The 21,275-nt window shown below is 40.2% G+C and overlaps 1 protein-coding gene and 1 non-coding gene across 2 annotated transcripts; both read right to left on the bottom strand.

The window, feature by feature from the left end:
• Window positions 1-13,872: 13,872 nt before the first annotated feature.
• LOC139734477 (uncharacterized) lies at window positions 13,873-15,864 on the bottom strand. The gene is made up of 3 exons (XM_071645260.1): window positions 15,230-15,864; window positions 14,832-15,137; window positions 13,873-14,215 (listed from the first exon to the last, which is right to left on the bottom strand). Exons 1-3 carry the CDS (start codon window positions 15,862-15,864, stop codon window positions 13,873-13,875), a joined length of 1,284 nt encoding a protein of 427 aa, XP_071501361.1.
• A 3,832-nt stretch (window positions 15,865-19,696) lies between these two features.
• Window positions 19,697-19,770, bottom strand: Trnat-agu (transfer RNA threonine (anticodon AGU)). The gene has a single exon. It is a non-coding gene; the product is annotated as a tRNA-Thr (tRNA).
• Between the last annotated feature and the right edge of the window lie 1,505 nt (window positions 19,771-21,275).

Here is a 21,275-nt window from a genome sequence, read left to right as displayed (position 1 = left end):
GAAATGCGAACAACGAAAATTTTTCAGTAATCATGAGAGAAAATGTACCCAAGGAGAGGTGGAAGCTGTCTTGAGTTGAATTTTGTTCTTTCCTCTATTTCTCCTTTCTTTTTCTCTCATTTTTCTATTGCGTGCCTGCCTACATTTTTTCCTAGGACGTATCTCCACTAGTAAAGCATATGATCTTTTTTTTTTTTTTTGCAGTTCCTCCAACACATAATCTCTGTACTTCAAATGAAATTTTACATACTTTAGATTAATTTTAACTGTATTCTGCGATTTTTTTTATATCAAACATTTCTTTTACTTTGCTAGTCTTTAATTTCTTTTGTTACTATAGTTGTTAATAATTGTTTGATGTTTAGGTGTATGCTACGATTTTTATTTGTAGAAAACGTATAGGTCATACAGTTAAACTCGCATAAGTCGATCTTCTCGGGACTGAGCAAAACACATCGACTTAGGCGAGTTTCGACTTGTGCGTAAGTCGAAAAAAAATCGACTTACAGTTACACCACACGTACATGTACATGTATGTTGTCTTCTCTGGAGCCGAGAGCTGGAGCGGTGTGCCCGATATTTGCCCTTCAGCAAGACACTTTATCCACACTGATGCAGGCCAGGGCTCCACACTAACTTTTATTTTGGTGGCCCCAAAATGATTGATTTTTATTTTTTTTGGTGGCCCGAAAAAAAAAAGGAAGCAAAACTAATTCGGTCCTACGTTCGGTCCGAAAGTTACCGTTATTTATTTCTGATTGTAAAAGTAATTATCCACCATTTACAAGTATTTTAACACCTTCCGGAGCCGAATACCGTTAATCATTTTCAAATGTAAAAACAAGCACCCGACATTCATTCTAGGATCTTACGGAGCTGAATATCATCCTTATTCATTTTCGAACGTGAAAGCAAACATCCGCTTTTTATTTTGTCATCTAACTGAGCCGATTGATACCGTTAATCATTTCCAAATGTAAAAGAAACAATCTGTTACTTATTTCAACATCGTACGGAGCAGAATATTACCGTTATTCGATCTCCAAATTCAAAAGGAAACACCCGACATTTATTTTATGATCGTAAGGAGCCGAATGTTACTGCTGTCCACTTCCGAAAGTGAAATGAATCATCTGACAATTATTTCAGCATCGTAAGGAGCCGAATGTTATACTGTTTTTCATATTCGAACGTCAGGGCAGACATCCGACATTTACTTTACCATCAAACGCAGCTGAATGTTATTGTTATTCATTTCGAAATGTTAAATAGCAAATGTCTGATATTCATTTTAGCATCTTAATTATGGAGCAGAATGTTACTGCTATTCACTTCCGAACGTAAAAGCAATCATCTGACATTTATTTTGGCATCTTCCGGAGCCGAATGTTACATGCTTTTTACTTTCGAACGTAAAAGCAAACATTCGGCATTTATTTCATCATCGTACGGAGTTGAATATTGTTATTCATTTCCGAACGTCAAAGGGATCATTCGACATATATTTTAGCATCTTCCGGAGCTGAATGTTATTGCTATTTACTTTCGAACGTAAAAGCGAACATCCGGCATCTATTTCATCATCGTACAGAGTTAAATACTATATTGTTATTCATTTCCGAAAGCCAAAGCAAACATTCGACATTTATGTAAGCATCTTCCGGAGCCGTATTTTATCCTCTTTCATTTCTGAACGCAAAATCAAATATCTGACATTAATTTCAGCACCGTACGGAACTGAATCTTACCATTATTCATTTCCAAAAGTATAAGCAAACATTCGACATTTATTTTAGTATTATACGGAGTCGAATATTACCGTTATTCATTTCCAAAATTAAGAGCAAACATCTGACTTTTATTCTAGCATCTTCTGGAGCCGATTGTTACCGCTGTTCATTTCCAAAACTGAAAACAAACATCCGGCTTTTTTGGTGGCCCGGCGTGCGTTTTTGGTGACCCCGGGCGCAAATTAACCATTCGCGAAATCGTGATTCGATTCGGGAAAAGACTCCGCTAAATATAAGGCATACATCGCTACACTCGACAGGGGCTACGTCATCCTTTCACCAGGTCTCGTTACAAAACCAAAATCTCGCGTGAGTTCTTGCGTTACCTATCGTTAATGTTAACGAAACATCGTTAATTTGCGCTAGGGATAGTTACTCATCGTTACTACAATCATAACGTTAATTTTCCCGATCGTTAATTTGCGTTACTATAACGAATCTGGTTAAACCGCTTGCGTTAATGAAACGTTAATGTTTATTAACGCCAAAGTTTCTTTTGGTATATACTGTATGTAAACAAAAACTGGCGTCTCGTGACTTTGACAGCGATTTATTACACAATAAAATGTTATTCGACTTAGGCACAGTGAATTCAATGGTTTTTCCGTGAAAGTGTTCTTGGAATTTCATCGACTTAGGCGAGTATTCGACTTATAAAATTCGACTTGTGAGTAAATTAATACACGTAAGTCAATGGGGAAAAATCGGGACTTTTTAAAATCATCGCCTTGCGCGATTATTCGACATATGCGACGTCGACTTAGGCGAGTTTAACTGTACATCCCCTAACGTGCGCTAAACGTTCGCGAGAATGTCTCAAAAGGTACGCGAACAGTTTGCGATTACGTCGTAAAATGATCAGAAAAACTTCGCAGATTTCGCGTAACATACGCGAAACATACGCGAGACATTCTCCAAAGTTTCGGAGTCTGTTTGGGGTTTCACGAACATTTTGCGAACATCGCGCGTGTCTTGCGAAGGTCTTGCGCATTTGACGAGGCTTTAAAGACAATTTCGAGAACAATTCACGAGCAAATCACGACCAAGTGTGCGGAAAAGGTTCGCAGAAAATTTCAAACTTTTTTGAAATTCTCGCCGAAGTAAAAACGACATTCGCGAACAATTGACGACGTTTCCGAACCCTCACGTTCGTTTGGCGATCTTTTGCAGACCAAAATGCGAATGCTGGATTTTGCCATTCGCGACCTTCGCAAATCGTTCGCGTGCTCCGTGAAATCCCACCCTTAGGGTGGGATTTCACGGAGCACGCGAACGATTTGCGAAGGACGCGAATGGCAAAATCCAGCATTCGTATTTTAGTCTGCAAAAGATCGCCAAACGAACGTGAGGGTTCGGAAGCGTCGTCAATTGTTCGCGAATGTCGGTTTTACTTCGGCGATGGTGACCTTCGACATTTATTTTAGTATTATACGGAGTCGAATATTACCGTTATTCATTTCCAAAATTAAGAGCAAACATCTGACTTTTATTCTAGCATCTTCTGGAGCCGATTGTTACCGCTATTCATTTCCAAAACTGAAAACAAACATCCGGCTTTTTTGGTGGCCCGGCGTGCGTTTTTGGTGACCCCGGGCGCAAATTAACCATTCGCGAAATCGTGATTCGATTCGGGAAAAGACTCCGCTAAATATAAGGCATACATCGCTACACTCGACAGGGGCTACGTCATCCTTTCACCAGGTCTCGTTACAAAACCAAAATCTCGCGTGAGTTCTTGCGTTACCTATCGTTAATGTTAACGAAACATCGTTAATTTGCGCTAGGGATAGTTACTCATCGTTACTACAATCATAACGTTAATTTTCCCGATCGTTAATTTGCGTTACTATAACGAATCAGGTTAAACCGCTTGCGTTAATGAAACGTTAATGTTTATTAACGCAGAGTTTCTTTTGGTATATACTGTATGTAAACAAAAACTGGCGTCTCGTGACTTTGACAGCGATTTATTACACAATAAAATGTTATTCGACTTAGGCACAGTGAATTCAATGGTTTTTCCGTGAAAGTGTTCTTGGAATTTCATCGACTTAGGCGAGTATTCGACTTATAAAATTCGACTTGTGAGTGAATTAATACACGTAAGTCAATGGGGAAAAATCGGGACTTTTTAAAATCATCGCCTTGCGCGATTATTCGACATATGCGACGTCGACTTAGGCGAGTTTAACTGTACATCCCCTAACGTGTGCTAAACGTTCGCGAGAATGTCTCAAAAGGTACGCGAACAGTTTGCGATTACGTCGTAAAATGATCAGAAAAACTTCGCAGATTTCGCGTAACATACGCGAAACATACGCGAGACATTCTCCAAAGTTTCGGAGTCTGTTTGGGGTTTCACGAACATTTTGCGAACATCGCGCGTGTCTTGCGAAGGTCTTGCGCATTTGACGAGGCTTTAAAGACACTTTCGAGAACAATTCACGAGCAAATCACGACCAAGTGTGCGGAAAAGGTTCGCAGAAAATTTCAAACTTTTTTGAAATTCTCGCCGAAGTAAAAACGACATTCGCGAACAATTGACGACGTTTCCGAACCCTCACGTTCGTTTGGCGATCTTTTGCAGACCAAAATGCGAATGCTGGATTTTGCCATTCGCGACCTTCGCAAATCGTTCGCGTGCTCCGTGAAATCCCCCCCTTAGGGTGGGATTTCACGGAGCACCCTTAGGGTGGGATTTCACGGAGCACGCGAACGATTTGCGAAGGACGCGAATGGCAAAATCCAGCATTCGTATTTTAGTCTGCAAAAGATCGCCAAACGAACGTGAGGGTTCGGAAGCGTCGTCAATTGTTCGCGAATGTCGTTTTTACTTCGGCGATGATTTCAAAAAAGTTTTAAATTTTTTGCGAACCTTTTCCGCACACTTGGTCGTGAGTTGCTCGTAAATTGTTCTCGAAAGTGTCTTTAAAGCCTCGTCATATGCGCAAGACCTTCGCAAGACACGCGCGATGTTCGCAAAATGTTCGTGAAACCCCAAACAGACTCCGAAACTTTGGAGAATGTCTCGCGTATGTTACGCGAAATCTGCAAAGTTTTTTCCGATCATTTTACGACGTAATCGCAAACTGTTCGCGTACCTTTTGAGACATTCTCGCGAACGTTTGGCGCACGTTTGGGGATGTATGATCTATACATTTTCTACAAATAAAAATCGTACCATACATCTAAACATCAAACAATCATTAACAACTACAGTAACAAAGAAATTAAAGACTACCAAAGAAAAAGACATGTTTGATATACAAAAAAAAAATGGCAGAATACACTTAATATTAATCTCAAGTATGCAAAATTTCATTTGAACTGTATAATATAGAGATTATGTGTGGGAGGAACTGCAAAAAAAAAATGAAATGCTTTACTAGTGGAGATAGGTCCTAGGAAAAAAATGTAGGCAAGCACACGATAGAGAAATGAGAGAAAAACAAAGGAGAATAGAGGAACGAAAAAAAAAATCAACTTAAGACAGCTTCCTCCTCTCCTTGGGTACATTTTCTCCCATGATTATTGAACATTTTTCGTTGTTCGCATTTCCGTCGCGTGTTCTTCGTGTACGTAACATGCTGTACTTTAGCAATGATACACACGACATTCGCACATACGTCGTGGAAACTTCGCGCAAATTGCGCAAGAATAGTTTTCGGCTTCATTGTCGGAACACATTCGGAGAAAAACTTTTCCGAACGTTGGATTTTGTCATTCGCGTCCTTCGCAAATCGTTCGCGTGCTCCGTGAAATCCCAACCTTAAAAAGGTGTGATTTCACGGAGCACGCGAACAATTTGCGAAGGACGCGAATGGCAAAATCCAGCATTCGTATTTTAGTCTGCAAAAGATCGCTAAACGAACGTGAGGGTTCGGAAGGGTCGTCAATTGTTCGCGAATGTCATTTTTACATCGGCGAGAATTTCAAAAAAAAATGAAATTTTTTGCGAACCTTTTCCACACACTTGGTCGTGATTTGCTCGCGATTTGTTCTTGAAAGTATCTTTAAAGCCTCGGCATATGCGCAAGACGCAAGACACGCGGGATGTTCGCAAAATGTTCGCAAACAGACCCCGAAACTTTGGAGAATGTCTCGCGTATGTTTCGCGAAATCTGCGAAGTTTTTCCGATCATTTTACGACGTAACCGCAAACTGTTCGCGTACCTTTTGAGACATTCTCACGAACGTTTAGCGCATGTTTCAGGGATGTATGACCTACGTTTTCTACAAATCAAAATCGCAGCATAAATCTAAACATCAAACTATTATTAACAACTATATAGTAAACAAGAAAAAAAAGACTAGCAAAGAGAAAGAAATGTTTGATGTACAAAAAATCGCAGAATACACTTAAATGAATCTAAAATATGCTAAATTACATTTGAAACTATTTATTTATTTATTTATTTATTTATTGAAACATATTTATACAGGATAAAAACGATCAGCTAAAAGCTGTTTTACATCGAAGTCCTGTGTAAAAACAATGCATTTTCCTGCACAGGGGATACATGTATATACTATAAAAGAGAGACCATCAAAAAGCGAAAAAAAAAAATCATTTTCAACAGATTTAGAACAAAAAGGACTGCCGGACTGGGATACAAATGCACAATTCGTTAAGAAAAATATGAAAAATGCTAAGTTTTGGAGTATATTCTGCCCACTATTCACACCAAACAGAATCAATACACACAAGACTGAAACACGCAGTTTTCAGCAACCCCATTTATACAACACCAGACACTCGGTCAAGCCTACAGTTCACACACGGCACACTCACTTACACACGCGCACACACACACGCGCACACACACACATACACACACACACACAATTACACACGCACACCATCAACAGACACACCACACACAAAACTCACTCGAGCACACACTCGCACCACATGCAGTGATACAACACAAGATGACATATCACAGGCAAATACTCACACAAACAATGCACACATACAATACACATTCTAGAAACACAACGTAATATACAGTACATTAATACGACACTGGCGATGGCATTATACATGTACATAAACGTGTCAATAAAAAAAAATGCGATACAACCTCCATTTCTATGTATAGGCCTACTGAAATACAGAGATGAAAATGTGTGGTAGGTGACTGGTAAAAAGTGACAGCCCGGCAGTTCAAAATAACCATTATAACAATTAATCAATCAATCATTGAAAATATAAAATCATACTTAATGAAATATCCGAGGAATCCCCGTGCAGGAAAAACTCACAAAATTCAAATAAAGGGAAAAAAAGTTTACAATCAGCATTGGATATACAAATACACGACATTAGGCAAAATAAAAATGTAGTGACGGCTGTATACATAGATTTCAAGGCATTGAATAACTAAGAACTGCTATTTCACAATATATGTCTTAAAAAAGGTACGTTTGTAAAACCTTTTAAAAGTCAAAAGAGTTGGTGCATTTTGCAATTCAGTGGGAAAAGAATTCCAGGCAATGGAGCCCGAGTATCTGAAAGATTGTTTAAACATTTCATTGTTTGGCTTCGGTAATACTACATTTAACGAATTTGCATTTCTTGTGTTTAGGCCATGTCTATCAAAATACATTTCTACTTCATTGCAAAGCCTGACTGGTGCTGTACCGTGAATGCATTGATACATGAGCATACAAAGAAAATAGTCACGTCGGGTTTCTAGGCTCTGCCATTTCAATTGGTTAAACAATTCAGTCACGCTTATATCACCATATCCAGAGATAGATCTCTAGAGAAACTAGAGATTTTGTCTCGGAGAACTGCAATAAAAATAAAATGCTTTACTAGTGGAGATAGGTCCTAAGAAAAAAAAAAACTCTAGGCACACAATAGAGAAATAAGAGAAAAAGAAAGGTGAAATACAGAAAAAAAAACTTCAACTCAAGACAGCTCCCACCTCTCCTTGGGTACATTTTCTCCCATGATTATTGAAAAATTTGCGTTGTTCGCATTTCCCTCGCATGTTCTTCGTGTACGTAACATGCTGTACTTTAGCAATGATACACACGACATTCGCACATACGTCGTGGAAACTTCGCGCAAATTGCGCAAGAATAGTTTTCGGCTTCATTGTCGGAACACATTCGGAGAAAAACTTTTCCGAACTTTGGATTTTGTCATTCGCGTCCTTCGCAAATCGTTCGCGTGCTCCGTGAAATCCACGGAATTTCACGGAGCACGCGAACGATTTGCGAAGGTCGCGAATGGCAAAATCCAGCATTCGCATTTTGGTCTGCAAAAGATCGCCAAACGAACGTGAGGGTTCGGAAGCGTCGTCAATTGTTCGCGAATGTCGTTTTTACTTCGGCGAGAATTTCAAAAAAGTCTGAAATCTTCTGCGAACCTTTTCCGCACACTTGGTCGTGATTTGCTCGTGAATTGTTCTCGAAAGTGTCTTTAAAGCCTCGTCAAATGCGCAAGACCTTCGCAAGACACGCGCGATGTTCGCAAAATGTTCGTGAAACCCCAAACAGACTCCGAAACTTTGGAGAATGTCTCGCGTATGTTTCGCGTATGTTACGCGAAATCTGCTAAGTTTTTCCGATCATTTTACGACGTAATCGCAAACTGTTCGCGTACCTTTTGAGACATTCTCGCGAACGTTTAGCGCACGTTTGGGGATGTATGACCTATACGTTTTCTACAAATAAAAATCGTAGCATACACCTAAACATCAAACAATTATTAACAACTATAGTAACAAAAGAAATCAAAGACTAGCAAAGAGAAAGAAATGTTTGATATACAAAAAAAAATCGCAGAATGCAGTTAAAATTAATCTAAAGTATGTAAAATTTCATTTGAAGTACAGAAATTATGTGTTGGAGGAACTGCAAAAAAAAAAATCATATGCTTTACTAGTGGAGATACGTCCTAGGAAAAAATGTAGGCAGGCACACAAAAGAAAAATGAGAGAAAAAGAAAGGAGAAATAGAGGAAAGAAAAAAATTCAACTCAAGACAGCTTCCACCTCTCCTTGGGTACATTTTCTCCCATGATTACTGAAAATTTTTCGTTGTTCGCATTTCCGTCGCGTGTTCTTCGTGTACGTAACATGCTGTACTTAAGCAATGATACACACGACATTCGCACATACGTCGTGGAAACTTCGCACAAATTGCGCAAGAATAGTTTTCGGCTTCATTGTCGGAAAACATTCGGAGAAAAACTTTTCCGAATGCTGGATTTTGTCATTCGCGTCTTTCGCAAATCGTTCGCGTGCTCCGTGAAATCCCAACCTTAGGCTGGGAATTCACGGAGCACGCGAACGATTTGCGAAAGACGCGAATGACAAAATACAGCATTCGTATTTTATTCTGCAAACGATCGCAAAAGCAACGTGAGGGTTCGGAAGTGTCGTCATTTGTTCGCGGATGTCGTTTTTACTTCGGCGAGAATTTCAAAAAAGTTTGAAATTTTTGCGAACCTTTTCCGCACATTTGGTCGTGATTTGCTCGCGATTTGTTCTCGAAAATATCTTGTAAGCGTCGCCATATGCGCGAAACCTTCGCAAGACGTGCGCGATGTTCGCGAAATCTTCGTGAAACCCTAAACGGACCCCGAAACTTTGGAGAATGTCTAGCGCAGGTTTCACGAATTCCGCGAAGTTCTTCCGATTATGTAACGACCTAAACGCGAACTGTTCGCGAACGTCTTGAGACATGCTTTGAATATATTTCAGGGTAAAATCTTCACCATGTGGCGTCTGACCGCATGACTGACATGACTGCATGACTCCGACCATTTTGATTTAATCTACTGTATAAATATGCCGCCCAAGGGAAGAAAGAACCGTCAACGAGGGTCAATCAAGAAAAGGAGGATGAACATTATCCCAGTGGAGGTGGAGCAGGCGCAGGAGGCTAGTATTTCCGAGGAGGATCAGTTAGATGAGCCGGCTCAGTCTCAGCAGGACAAGGACGTGAGACAGGTCTCTGACTTGCCAGAGAAGCCCACGCATGAGAGTGGGGACACCAGTGATGCGGGCAGTGCTACATGCAGCACCAAGGGTCCAGAGAAGCAGAAGAAGAAAGAGAAGGAGGTAGAGAAAAGGGGATATCCATGGAAAGAAGAGCACAAGGATATCTTGGCACAATTTTTTTGCCAGCATGAAGTCTTCTATGACAAGACCCTGAAACGTTTTAAAGACAGAGGCTACAAACTCTTGCTGTGCGAGTCATTTGTGGAAGACACATTTGTTCCCAGATTTCCTAGTGATCCCATCCCCACTGGTGAGTAAAAATAGACCAACAAATTCAATTGTATGACTCTTGAAATTAACTATTTTGCATGAAATGATGTTGCACACATTCTTCACTCAGCAGTTTCATCATTATCCAGAAATTAGCCAAAGTTTAAGAACACCCTGCCAAATTATTTTGCATTAAGAGGTGGAGTTATACCTGTTTCTATTTTGTTGTGTGTATGAAAGGTTTTTCTATCGTCTTGTCATTACAAAAAATTAACTTTCCAAATCAGAATTACTCGCTGTCTGTATCATAACATGAAAGTTGTGTTATTGTATTTTCAGCTGATGACATTCACGGTTTCTACAAGAATTACAGAGACCGGTGGGTAAAGATCCACAAGAAGAAGAGTGGACAAGGGGCCGTCCGGCTCACCGCCAGTGACCAGTGGATCAAAGACAACTTTGCCTTTGTAGAGCCTCACATCAGGAGAATCGCCAGTGTGGCTAGTCAGTCAGTGAGTATATAATCCAATGATGACAGTGTAAATTACCAGTTAGACTAGTCACACAATCATACAGTGATACAACATTTATCCTAATCTTTATAAAGCAGTCAGTAATAAATAATTTCTGTCGGCCAATATGTGTGGTGGTAAATATATGCAGACAGTGTGTACAATACGTATTATTGTGTAATAGCCAAATGTAAGGTGATTAGTCAGTATTTTCTAAATTAATGTGATGGTTAGTATATAAAGCAATCACTGTGTACAATTTAACTTCTATGTATGACAATTTTGTATTGTTTTAGTTTGATGATGTGGAAGACGAGGCCGAGGAGATCCGTAGCAGTGACAGCGATTCCCATGCCCCTATTGAGAGGGGAAAGGAGATAGGAAAGAAGAGGGGAACATCTGCAGTCTCTGTGGTACAGCGTCAGGGATCAATTACAGGCAGTCACTCCCAGTCAGAAGTTTTGATGAGCCAGGTGATAAATCATTTGGTTATCATCTGTAGCTAGCATTATTGTGGATATTGTTATGACAATTTTGATTATGAATAAAATAAAACGTAACTTTCATGAAAGTTTACACCATTTTATATTCTCGAATACTAAGCAGTATAACCACGTTCTCGCTTTGTGGACATGAATATTTTTGCTTCTAATACTGACAACAAATTTGTTTAATGTTTCGCAGGTGATGACCCGATTGGATGACTTGGTCGCCCACCGAAAATCCAGGGAACAACCAATGTCCGGACAAGGAGCCGTTGTCCAAAGTTTCTCCCAGTACCTGCAAACAATGATGCACCACATCTCCGAGGGGGACCTCTGGGATCAGTATCAACTGGAGGCCATCCAACTCGTGTTGCGCTACCAGACTAGATCGCGCCTGCAGCAGCAGCAGCAGCACGGCCAGTACCAGCAGTATGCACAACTGCAGGCTCCTTCGCAGCAGCAGTTCATTTTCAGATCACCGCAGCCGCCACATCAACTGCAACATGCCCAGCTCCAGTTTCAGCACGCTCAACAGCTTCTGAGGCCAACTCAGCTGCAATCCCCTCCAGATACCGTGTTCCGGCCCTTGCTAACTTCTAGTGAGCACACCTCACCAGCTACAGGAACAAACACTCATCTGACCCCGCTGCAGTCCACATCGGCAAATCCTTTCTCAGGAGAGTCGAGTAGTGATCCGGACTTCTCCCTCTCTGGAATGAGCAACGTCGCCAGCTTGTCGTCCCTGGTAAAATCTGCTACGGAGACCGTTGACCAGGGAAGTGGTAACGCAAGCGCTGGCCTGTTCCCCCTCGCCAAGGACGACACCACTCAGTGACTTTATTTTTGATTTCATTTCATTGTGGACTTCCTGACTGTGTTCCTTTCTACATTTACAAGGATATAAAGAGTAGTGCATCTGCCCACCTCACACTTTCCCTGTATGTTCTGAAATAAAAAGAAAATTAAGTTGATGGGCATAGGATTCATGTGCAGTGAAACGAAATGTTGCATCTCAAGATAATCATGGTGAGGTGAAAGGGTGTCCTTAGAGGGTTTCAAGCATGATGATACTGTTAAGGCATAATGTGTTAAACGTGGAAAACAATGAAAAATCCATATGCATGCTAAGTGACGTGTAGAATGTTCACGTTTTATGTATCATTTTCATATCGTAATAATGCTTTGCGATTATGGGTTGTGATTGCATGAATAATGTCATATCAGTTCTGTGAAAAAAAGGTTGACAGTACAAAGTGTACAAAATAAAGACCTTACTGCCTCTTACTTGCAGTTGTCTAATAGTTTGAGTTGTGTCATCATCACTGCACAATTAGTAATGAAGCTCTACACAAATACATTCACACACACGCACACATTTGGTGACGCAACTAAAAATACATCTGAACGAACAAGTGTATACCCTTGTAAACAAGCACACGCACACACACACACACACTCACCCATACACACAAAGACAGATATATTCAAAACATGCATACGCCTGAAGTCAATAATATATGTACTGTGGCTCCAGTATTTTAATTGCAAAGGTTGGACCCATGTCGCAAAAAGGAAAAGATCCAGTCAACTTAATTTTTTTCTTTGAAGTAAGAACAATCATTGATAAATTGTTCCTCCTTTTCTTTTTGGAGGGGGAGGGGGTGAATTCGTATGAAGGGGTACTATGGTGGGATATATTTGTTTGGTACAGAAGCAATGCCATGGGTTGATTTTCCAACAACTTTCAAATTTTGATGCAACCCAAATTTTGCTTTAATAAAAACTCTTCATGTATAAAGATGGGAAAGACAATCTTGTCGCAATTTATAGATAACAAAGTATACAAAGGAAGTATGAACCAACATTGGGTTTTCATTTATAAACTGTAAAATCAGATCCGAGATCTTTAATAACCCCTTCTTTGTAAAATCAGTGATGAAAACTTATTCATTCCAATTTATACCGTTTCAGAACAAATAGCATATGAATTTGTAGTGCAGTCAAAAAAAAAAATCATCGTTGCAAAAGTTTTCAAGTAGTCCTGTGTAGAAACTACTTTTTTAAGATACTCTGTAGTCATAAACTAGTGGAAAGTCAAACTTTGTAAAGTTTGTTATTTTTTTTTCTTAGAAGCTACTTGTACTTCAGTAAGAAGTAGCCCTAAATCCTCGTTACTACCTAACTTTAATAACGTCAGCACTTATCAATCGTGTTAGTGGTTCTCTATAGACTTTTAGATAAAATCGAAAGAATGTTTATTCCATGTGAAATAGAAATAGGAAACTGAACACGCTGGATATGTCATGAAAGAGACCGCCAATCCTGAGATATAAGCTTTCTGGGATTGTTTGTCACATATATTTCACACCAATTTTGTTTTCTATATTCTATTGGATTTTTCGTTTTGCTTTCAGTCTTGTGTTTACAGTGCAATTGTAATATACTGTAACCACCTTTCTGTAAGACAATACAAGAAACTTTCGTAAATGAAGTGTAACTGTATAGTCTAATATTCAGTCCCCCACGAACGGTAGCTCATGAAATATTATGCTGTATAAACAGATGCATACCAAACCAGTTTAACTCAAACTAAAAAGCTCGCCGAAATAAAAATATCAAACGTGCTATGTCTTCATTTTCAGGATAAACTTTGTTCTACGTTTCTGATGAAATCGCTCATTTATGGATGAACAAATATAAAGGCATAAAACACAAACCTGCAATCTTCTACATTAAATGCATAATAGAACACGGACAATATCAAGTGCACGTGGAATTTTGTGTAAAATTCCACGTGCACTTGATATTGTCCACAATCATGTTCACCAGCCCTCCCCACTGTTCTGATGTAAGGTGTTCATGTGGTCTGCTGATCGGGTCGCTGTTCCTTGTCATAGACCATTCTGTCCTGCCAGGGAACCTTTCCCACTGAGACGTAGTAGTCAGCTAGGTAGTCTCTTTGGTTTCTGGCACCTTTGTTTCCATAGTTGCCCTTCAGTTTCTGCAGGGATGTGAACGTTTCCTCCCGCCTCCATGACCCTGGTGTCACTTCACATGTGTCTTGATTTTCAAAATCAGCGCTCCCCAGAATCTTCTCTGGTTTCTTGCTGGCCAACCAGTTGTGGAGAGTGCACGCAGCCAGCACAATCTGTACAACTGTCTCTGGTTTCTGTTCCATTGGTCGGTGAAAACATCTGAATCTGAAAATTCAAATTCCAGAAAAATGTGTTCAAGTTTTCAACCCATGATAAAGCCATGTGGCAACGTATGAATTTCCAGATCCAACTGCTAATGGTTAAATTCAGGTCACTTGAAATATTGCCTCAGTGTCGTATCAAATAGCTCTGCGAATGAGTTAATAATGTTAAACAGAAGCTAGTGTGATCCTCGGAGATTTGAGCGAGTTGTGAGCTAGGGTATGGCATGTTTATGTGAAGCACTATGGGAGATTCATCAGCATATTTAGGCCTTTTCGCTATCTTGATTAATCACGAACATCATGAAAGTACTGCTTTTCTTTATAAAGAAACCGAATTACTGCAAGACACTCTTTATCACATTCAACCCTTCGTGTGCTTTGCCGACTGGCACCGCAAATCCAACATACAAATTCTAGACACTATTCAGTGTTCCTGTCACAGAAAGGGTTAAAATAAGAAATACAGAAAATCAGTATTTTTTGCAATAGTTTGATATTACAAAACACTTACTTTCTATTATATGTGTTGACGAGTAAACTAAATGCAAGACATATTTTACGGCATACAAAATGATGAAAGATCATGTGTGTTCTCCTGGTTTAAAGAAAAAAAATACTTGTTCGCTAAAATGCCAAAGGCATTCTCTGCGATGCGTCTAGCTCTGGAAAGCCTGTAGTTGAAAATCCTTTCCTTGTGTGTCATCTCTCTCAAGGCGTATGGTTTCATCAACCATGATTTCAACGGGAAGGCATCATCGCCAACGAAGGTGTACGGAAGGGGTGTATCATCCTTTGGCAGGGGCTCTGGCTCAGGTATTCCCGCCTTGCCTTGGTCTAGGGCCCTTCGCAGGCTGGTCTCCATGAAGAGGCCAGCATCAGAACAGCTGCCGTTGGCTCCCACATCAATGTACCTGAATCTGTACCTGGCATCAACAAGGGCAAATAGCACCACAGAGAAATATCCCTTATAGTTATAGTACATACTACCAGTGTTTCCAGGAGCCTTGATCCTCACATGCTTGCCATCACATGCTTGCCATGCAGAGCCCCTAAACAGTTCTCGAAGTTCCACCTGTCAGAGAATTCTGAAGCCACTTCTTTCCATTCTTCTGGAGTGGTTGGGCAAGAGAGGAGTTCATCGTGATATTCGTCATAGATTGCTTGGCAAACGTCACTAATCATGGGACCAATAGTGGATGTGCCGACGCGGAAGCAAGCGGCCAGGGACACGTACGTGTCTCCACTTGCCAGGAACCTCAAAGTCAGGGCAACCTTGAGTCCAACAGGTAGTGCTTTTCTCATATTGGTGTCTTGCTTCATTAGTCGGGGAGTGAGCCTGGCCACCAATTCCCTGAAGAGGTCAGGATCCATTCTCAGGAGTTTCTTGTATGTGGTCAAATCTCCTTCTTCCAATGCCTCCATGAGCTGTCCATAAAAACCATGCTCAAGTCTCTCTTGCTCCAGCAACCAGCTACGGACCCACACAGTCTTCACATACTGTTTCCTTTTTTTTTTCAGCGCTTCTTCTTCTTCCTGCTTACGCTTCAAACACAGTCCCACAGCAACAAGCAGCAGAGCTTCCTCTTCAAAATCAAAAGTTTCCTTTTCATCCATGGTCAGGACAGGATCCGTGGCTTGCAGGTCCGACATCACTGACTTGTGGACAACAAATAACGCTTGCCTTGCATTTATACTCCGTGTGAGTGTTGGTGCCATCACGAGTCACAAAAAAATCGCGCGACATATGTACGAACATCGCATTAATGTCGTGCGATATTTATTGTGCGCGAAATATGCGGAAAATATTCGCATATGTCTCAAAATGTCCGCAAAACTTTCGCCCGTAATTCTTGGAACATTCGCGTTGTTCGCATTTAGGTCGCATGTCCCTCGTAAATGAGTAGGTGGTCGTAGTTCGGCAATGGTACTCACGACATTCGCACATATGTCGTGAGAACTACGCACAAACTGCGGGAGAATGGTTTACGAATCCATCGTCGGAAAACATTCGGAGAAAAACTTTTCCGAATGTTGGATTTTGTCATTCGCGTCCTTCGCAAATCGTTCGCGTGCTCCGTGAAATCCCACCCTTAGGGTGGGATTTCACGGGGCACGCGAACGATTTGAGAAGGACGCGAATGGCAAAATCCAGCATTCGCATTTTGGTCTGCAAAAGATCGCCAAACGAACGAATTGTTCGCGAATGTCGTTTTTACTTCGGCGAGAATTTCAAAAAAGTTTGAAATTTTCTGCGAACCTTTTCCGCACACTTGGTCGTGATTTGCTCGTGAATTGTTCTCGAAAGTGTCTTTAAAGCCTCGTCATATGCGCAAGACATTCGCAAGACACGCGCGATGTTCGCAAAATGTTCGTTAACCCCAAACAGACTCCGAAACTTTGGAGAATGTCTCGCGTATGTTACGCGAAACCTGCCAAGTTTTTCCGATCATTTTACGGCGTAATCGCAAACTGTTCGCGTACCTTTTGAGACATTCTCGCGAACGTTTAGCGCCCGTTTGGGGGATGTATGACCTATAATATGCTTTCTACAAATAAAAATCGTAGCATACATCTAAACATCAAACAATTATTAAAGTCTATAGTAACAAAAGAAACTAAAGACTAGCAAAGAGAAAGAAATGTTTGATATACAAAAAAAAAATCGCAGAATGCACTTAAACTTAATCTAAAGTATGTAAAATTTCATTTGAACTATAGAGATTTTGTGTTGGAGGAACAGCAAAAAAAAATCAAATGCTTTACTAGTGGAGATAGGTCCTAGGAAAAAAAATGCAGGCAAACACACGATAGAGAAATGAGAGAAAAAGAAAGGAGAAATAGAGGAAAGAAAAAGAAATTCAACTCAAGACAGCTTCCACCTCTCCTTGGATACATTATTTCTCCCATGATTATTGAAAATTTTTCGTTGTTCGCATTTCCGTCGCGTGTTCTTCGTGTACGTAACATGCTGTACTTTAGCAATGATACACACGACATTCGCACATACGTCGTGGGAACTTCGCACAAATTGCGCAAGAATAGTTTTCGGCTTCATTGTCGGAAAACATTCGGAGAAAAACTTTTCCGAATGCTGGATTTTGTCATTCGCATCCTTCGCAAATCGTTCGCGTGCTCCGTGAAATCCCAGCCTAAGTCTCCCCTCACCTCCGGTGGGCTCGACAAAAATAAGGGCAATGGAGCAGACAGGTATACACAAAATTATGTAATACATTGCTAAATTATCCACTCTCTTGCTCTGTAATCTTTCATTCACATACACCCACACCAACAAACACAAACACACATACGCACACACTTATGCACACACATACACACACAAAAACCACACACACTTGCACAATTGAGAATGAGGGCAGAGGAGCAAAGAAAGGTTTACGCACATGTAAAACAGCACTGCACACTCTCTTGTTTTACCGTCTCTTGCTCACACGCACACACACACACACTCACACACACACACACACATGCGCGCACACACAGGCACACACATGTACGCACACATATATTATATACACACATACGCACAATGAATGTCGCATTTGCTTGAGTCTTTCTCGCTCATGATTTTCCTCGCAGGTTCCACGTTTTCGTGGGTTAGGGGACATTTCCACTGGCTCTTCTAAATCGTCGAAATTCATCTGTCCGATCCTGACGCCTTAATTTAGGCTTAGCTTTAGGCCTAGACTAACTAGAACAGTTACGGCGAGTGTGACAAATTATCGCCAGCAAGGTTACTTTACGCCTATGGTAGGAAGCTCAGCCTAAGGCGCTGCTATTTATACGTATAAGCTAGTCAGTGCAGTGACGGGTATCGTAACTGCATGGGGGCCGCCATGTTGGACAAATCGAGGGCCCTGATTGGCCGGGTGGATATATCGCGTTTTGTGGTGAAAGAATGGTGGCGCTTATCGCGTTTTGCGATAAAAGCGACTTTTTTTAATACTAAAAAGTAGAGATATGATTCGAATTGCACAAAAATAATTATGCAGTTATATTCCTGCGTCCATGAACAACAGATTGATAGCTTTGATAGCTGATTTGATTACCTTTGATTGATAGATTCATATATATATATATATATATATATATATATGTAATCAATACTAGTAAATACTTAAAGGCTTTTTCTGTTGACAGTGAAAATAAGCACCCTCTGTTTGATTAACATTCTACTCCGCTTTGGTTTTGGTTTTTGTTCTTGTTTTTGTTTTTGTTTTTGTTTTTTTCCTGATGTGTATGTCTTTCTTGCTCCTTTGCCTAGATTATTTGCAAATACGTCACTGTAGTCCTCCACTACCTTTTTACCGCATCACTCGCCTGGACCCTGACTGAAGGCGTTTTTCTATTCCGCACAGCTGCCGTTGGTTTCGAGCCACTGAAGATAAAATTCCTTGCGCCACTTGCTTGGGGTAGGTATATGAAGATACGGAAAATACTTTAAAGTTTCAAAAGAAATTTCTAAGTTAAAAAAAAAATCAAATTCCTGGTAAACAAAGGCAACGTTCATAATTTGCATGTGTGTGTTTGCGTATGCGTGTTCGTGTGTGTGTGCGTGAACAAATTCAGTTTGTTATGTTGAATAAGTTGTTTTTGTTTTATGTGGGTGCTTCATGACAATAACTTCTTTGATAGGTGTATGACGATGTGATGATATGATATGTATCAAAAAAAAAAACTGAAGTACACACAATATTTCAACTTATCCTGTCAATATTACACTGTCTGTCATGCAGTTCAGGTTTGCAATTCTTCATCTTCTTCTGTTTAAGTCTGCCTCCGTCAGCGTCTTTAAACCTCCCTCCGGTAGCGATTACTTTTCATAGCCAAGTGTTTCCAAGACTGTTCTTAAAAACAACACCCAAAAAGAGACAGCAAGCTGGAAATTATGCAAAGATGCCGTAAGTTCCTTCGATATTTCATTGATATCTCATGCAAGTCCTGTGGTGTAAGCCAACTAGCCAGTTTACGGTTAGCGCATGTTTCAGATGGCCGCGCGCAACATAATTACTTCCAAATAGCGTGGAAAATAGGGAAGGATTCATGCTGACAACATTGTACATGTTAAATGCATACAGAGCTTTCTTGTTACAGATTGCTGGTGAATCGCATTCAGCTGCACTTTCAAAAAAAAAGTGTGAAACACATAAACTTAACATTCTAGAAAGATTATAGGATTCTGTCCGTTTTGAAGTCGATGGCTAATGATAATTACCAACATTCTCTAATAAATAACCTTTGTTTGCACGCGCGCAAACCACATGGGTGAACTAAATTCAGCTTATATCATCAAGAGCTAGGAAGAAACATGATAAAATTTTGGTGAGAGTTTGTTGCAATGTAGTTCCAGTAGACCTGACAAAACTCTTTTCGTGTGTTAATTATAATCATAATTCTATAGACGTATGTATGATATACTGTATATCATATATATATATAGCGAAAACTTTGAGCAAAGAAAATGGGTTTTCATCGGGATTCGAACCCGAGACCTCCGGATTACTAGACCGGTGCTCTACCGACTGAGCTATTGAAAGCCCTAGATCGGTGTTCGTCCCAAAACCTTTACTCTCTTCGCTCGTGTGGTCTGAAGCTATAGTGTGTGTATGTGTGCCACACACACACACACATTAACCTGACATAAACCCAAATGATGTAAATCAACTTTGGAATAAATGTGAGGGATTGCCGAAGCGATGCAGCTTTTTGTAATATATTTTGAAACAAGGAAGGAAAAACTGACCAGAAACAATTATAATAATAAAAAGCGAAAACTTTGAGCAAAGAAACCCATTTTCTTTGCTCAAAGTTTTCGCTATTTATTATTACAATTGTTTCTGGTCAGTTTTTCCTTCCTTGTTTCAATATATATATATATATATATATATATATATATATATAAAATCTCGGGCGCTATGTGAAAACATGGTACTTTCATGATCAACTAGTATGATAGGATTAAAAGGTGATCTTGCATGTTTAAGAAGAGTTTGAATTATGGATTCTTTTTACCAGGTAATTTCACTGAAAATGAAGATCGTTTTTCCCCAAAATAGCCTGATTTTCGTTCTGCGAAAAAGCTTTCCAGATATTAGCCTTCACTGTTACACTGCAAAAAGTCCGGTGTTAAATAGTGAACACCGAGCTGGTGTTAAATTTTCGGTGCTCATTAATGGTGTTAAATTAACACCTCCGGGTGTCATTTCCAAATTTTAAACTGTTTTTTGAAGAGTTTCTTAGTAACTGCACTTCTTGTTGATTTTTCATTTAAACAAGACGATCAAGAATTTGACATTAAAGCAGAATACTAAAGGAAACGCATATTTTGTTGGATTATTCCCCCATTTCAAGCATAGAGCATGTTAAACACAGCGGCCTTTAATTCATCCATTTAGAACATTGCGTTTTGGAGAACGGCTGCTTAGAAAAATTGTATCCTGAATCATGCTCAATCGGAAGATCCGTGGTTATTTTGGGGCGTGTCCATGACGTCATGGGATGAAAGGCAAACCCGGAAGTATCACACAACAGCCTAAGCTTACCTATGTATGCTCTCGATGAGAGCTTGATGTCGAGGCTCATACCCCGAAATCCCAAGACATTTTTTATCAGAATGTCGTAAAAAATGAAATAAAATTGTTTTCTACTTCACGTCTCCTGTGAAATCACACATTTCCTCGTTTAAATATATATAGGGTCTGTTACGTGTTATTTAGGCCACGAATACAGAAGCTGTCAGGCCTAGTGCCTGTACGATGGTGCTTCGTAGTCGATCAGTCACATGCATGCGCCCATATCATCACCGGCCGCGTATGTCGCAGTGCAATAGCCTCCGTGTATCAAAGAGCGGAGAAGCCTGAGCTTCGTACCTTTTTGATACGTACAAATGTATTATATCGGCAGTTCCTCGGTAGTACTACAGCTGTGTACGCCATATACATATTGTACATGTATTTAGCGAGTCTATTTTTTTCGCGAATTGGGACTTGCCAATAATTTCGCGAGTGCTTAAATTCGTGGTTGTGGAGTACACCACGGAAGAA

The sequence above is a fragment of the Diadema antillarum genome, unplaced genomic scaffold (genome assembly GCF_040938485.1).
Source record: "Diadema antillarum isolate AM-2024a unplaced genomic scaffold, OU_Dant_1.0 seq00000527_RagTag, whole genome shotgun sequence".
In the NCBI taxonomy this organism is placed as follows: domain Eukaryota; kingdom Metazoa; phylum Echinodermata; class Echinoidea; order Diadematoida; family Diadematidae; genus Diadema; species Diadema antillarum.
Note: the sequence above shows the minus strand (reverse complement) of the source record. Positions and strands in the feature narration are given on the sequence as shown.

Excerpts from the sequence above, each read along its gene's own strand:
- LOC139734477 (XM_071645260.1), bottom strand. The coding sequence starts at position 15,864 with ATGTCGGACCTGCAAGCCACGGATCCTGTCCTGACCATGGATGAAAAG. Across the intron at positions 15,138-15,229 it reads AAGCATGTGATGGCAAGCAT|GTACAGATTCAGGTACATTG; the intron begins GTGAGGATCAAG and ends TGTTGATGCCAG. Across the intron at positions 14,216-14,831 it reads TTTGGCATTTTAGCGAACAA|ATTCAGATGTTTTCACCGAC; the intron begins GTATTTTTTTTC and ends TTGAATTTTCAG.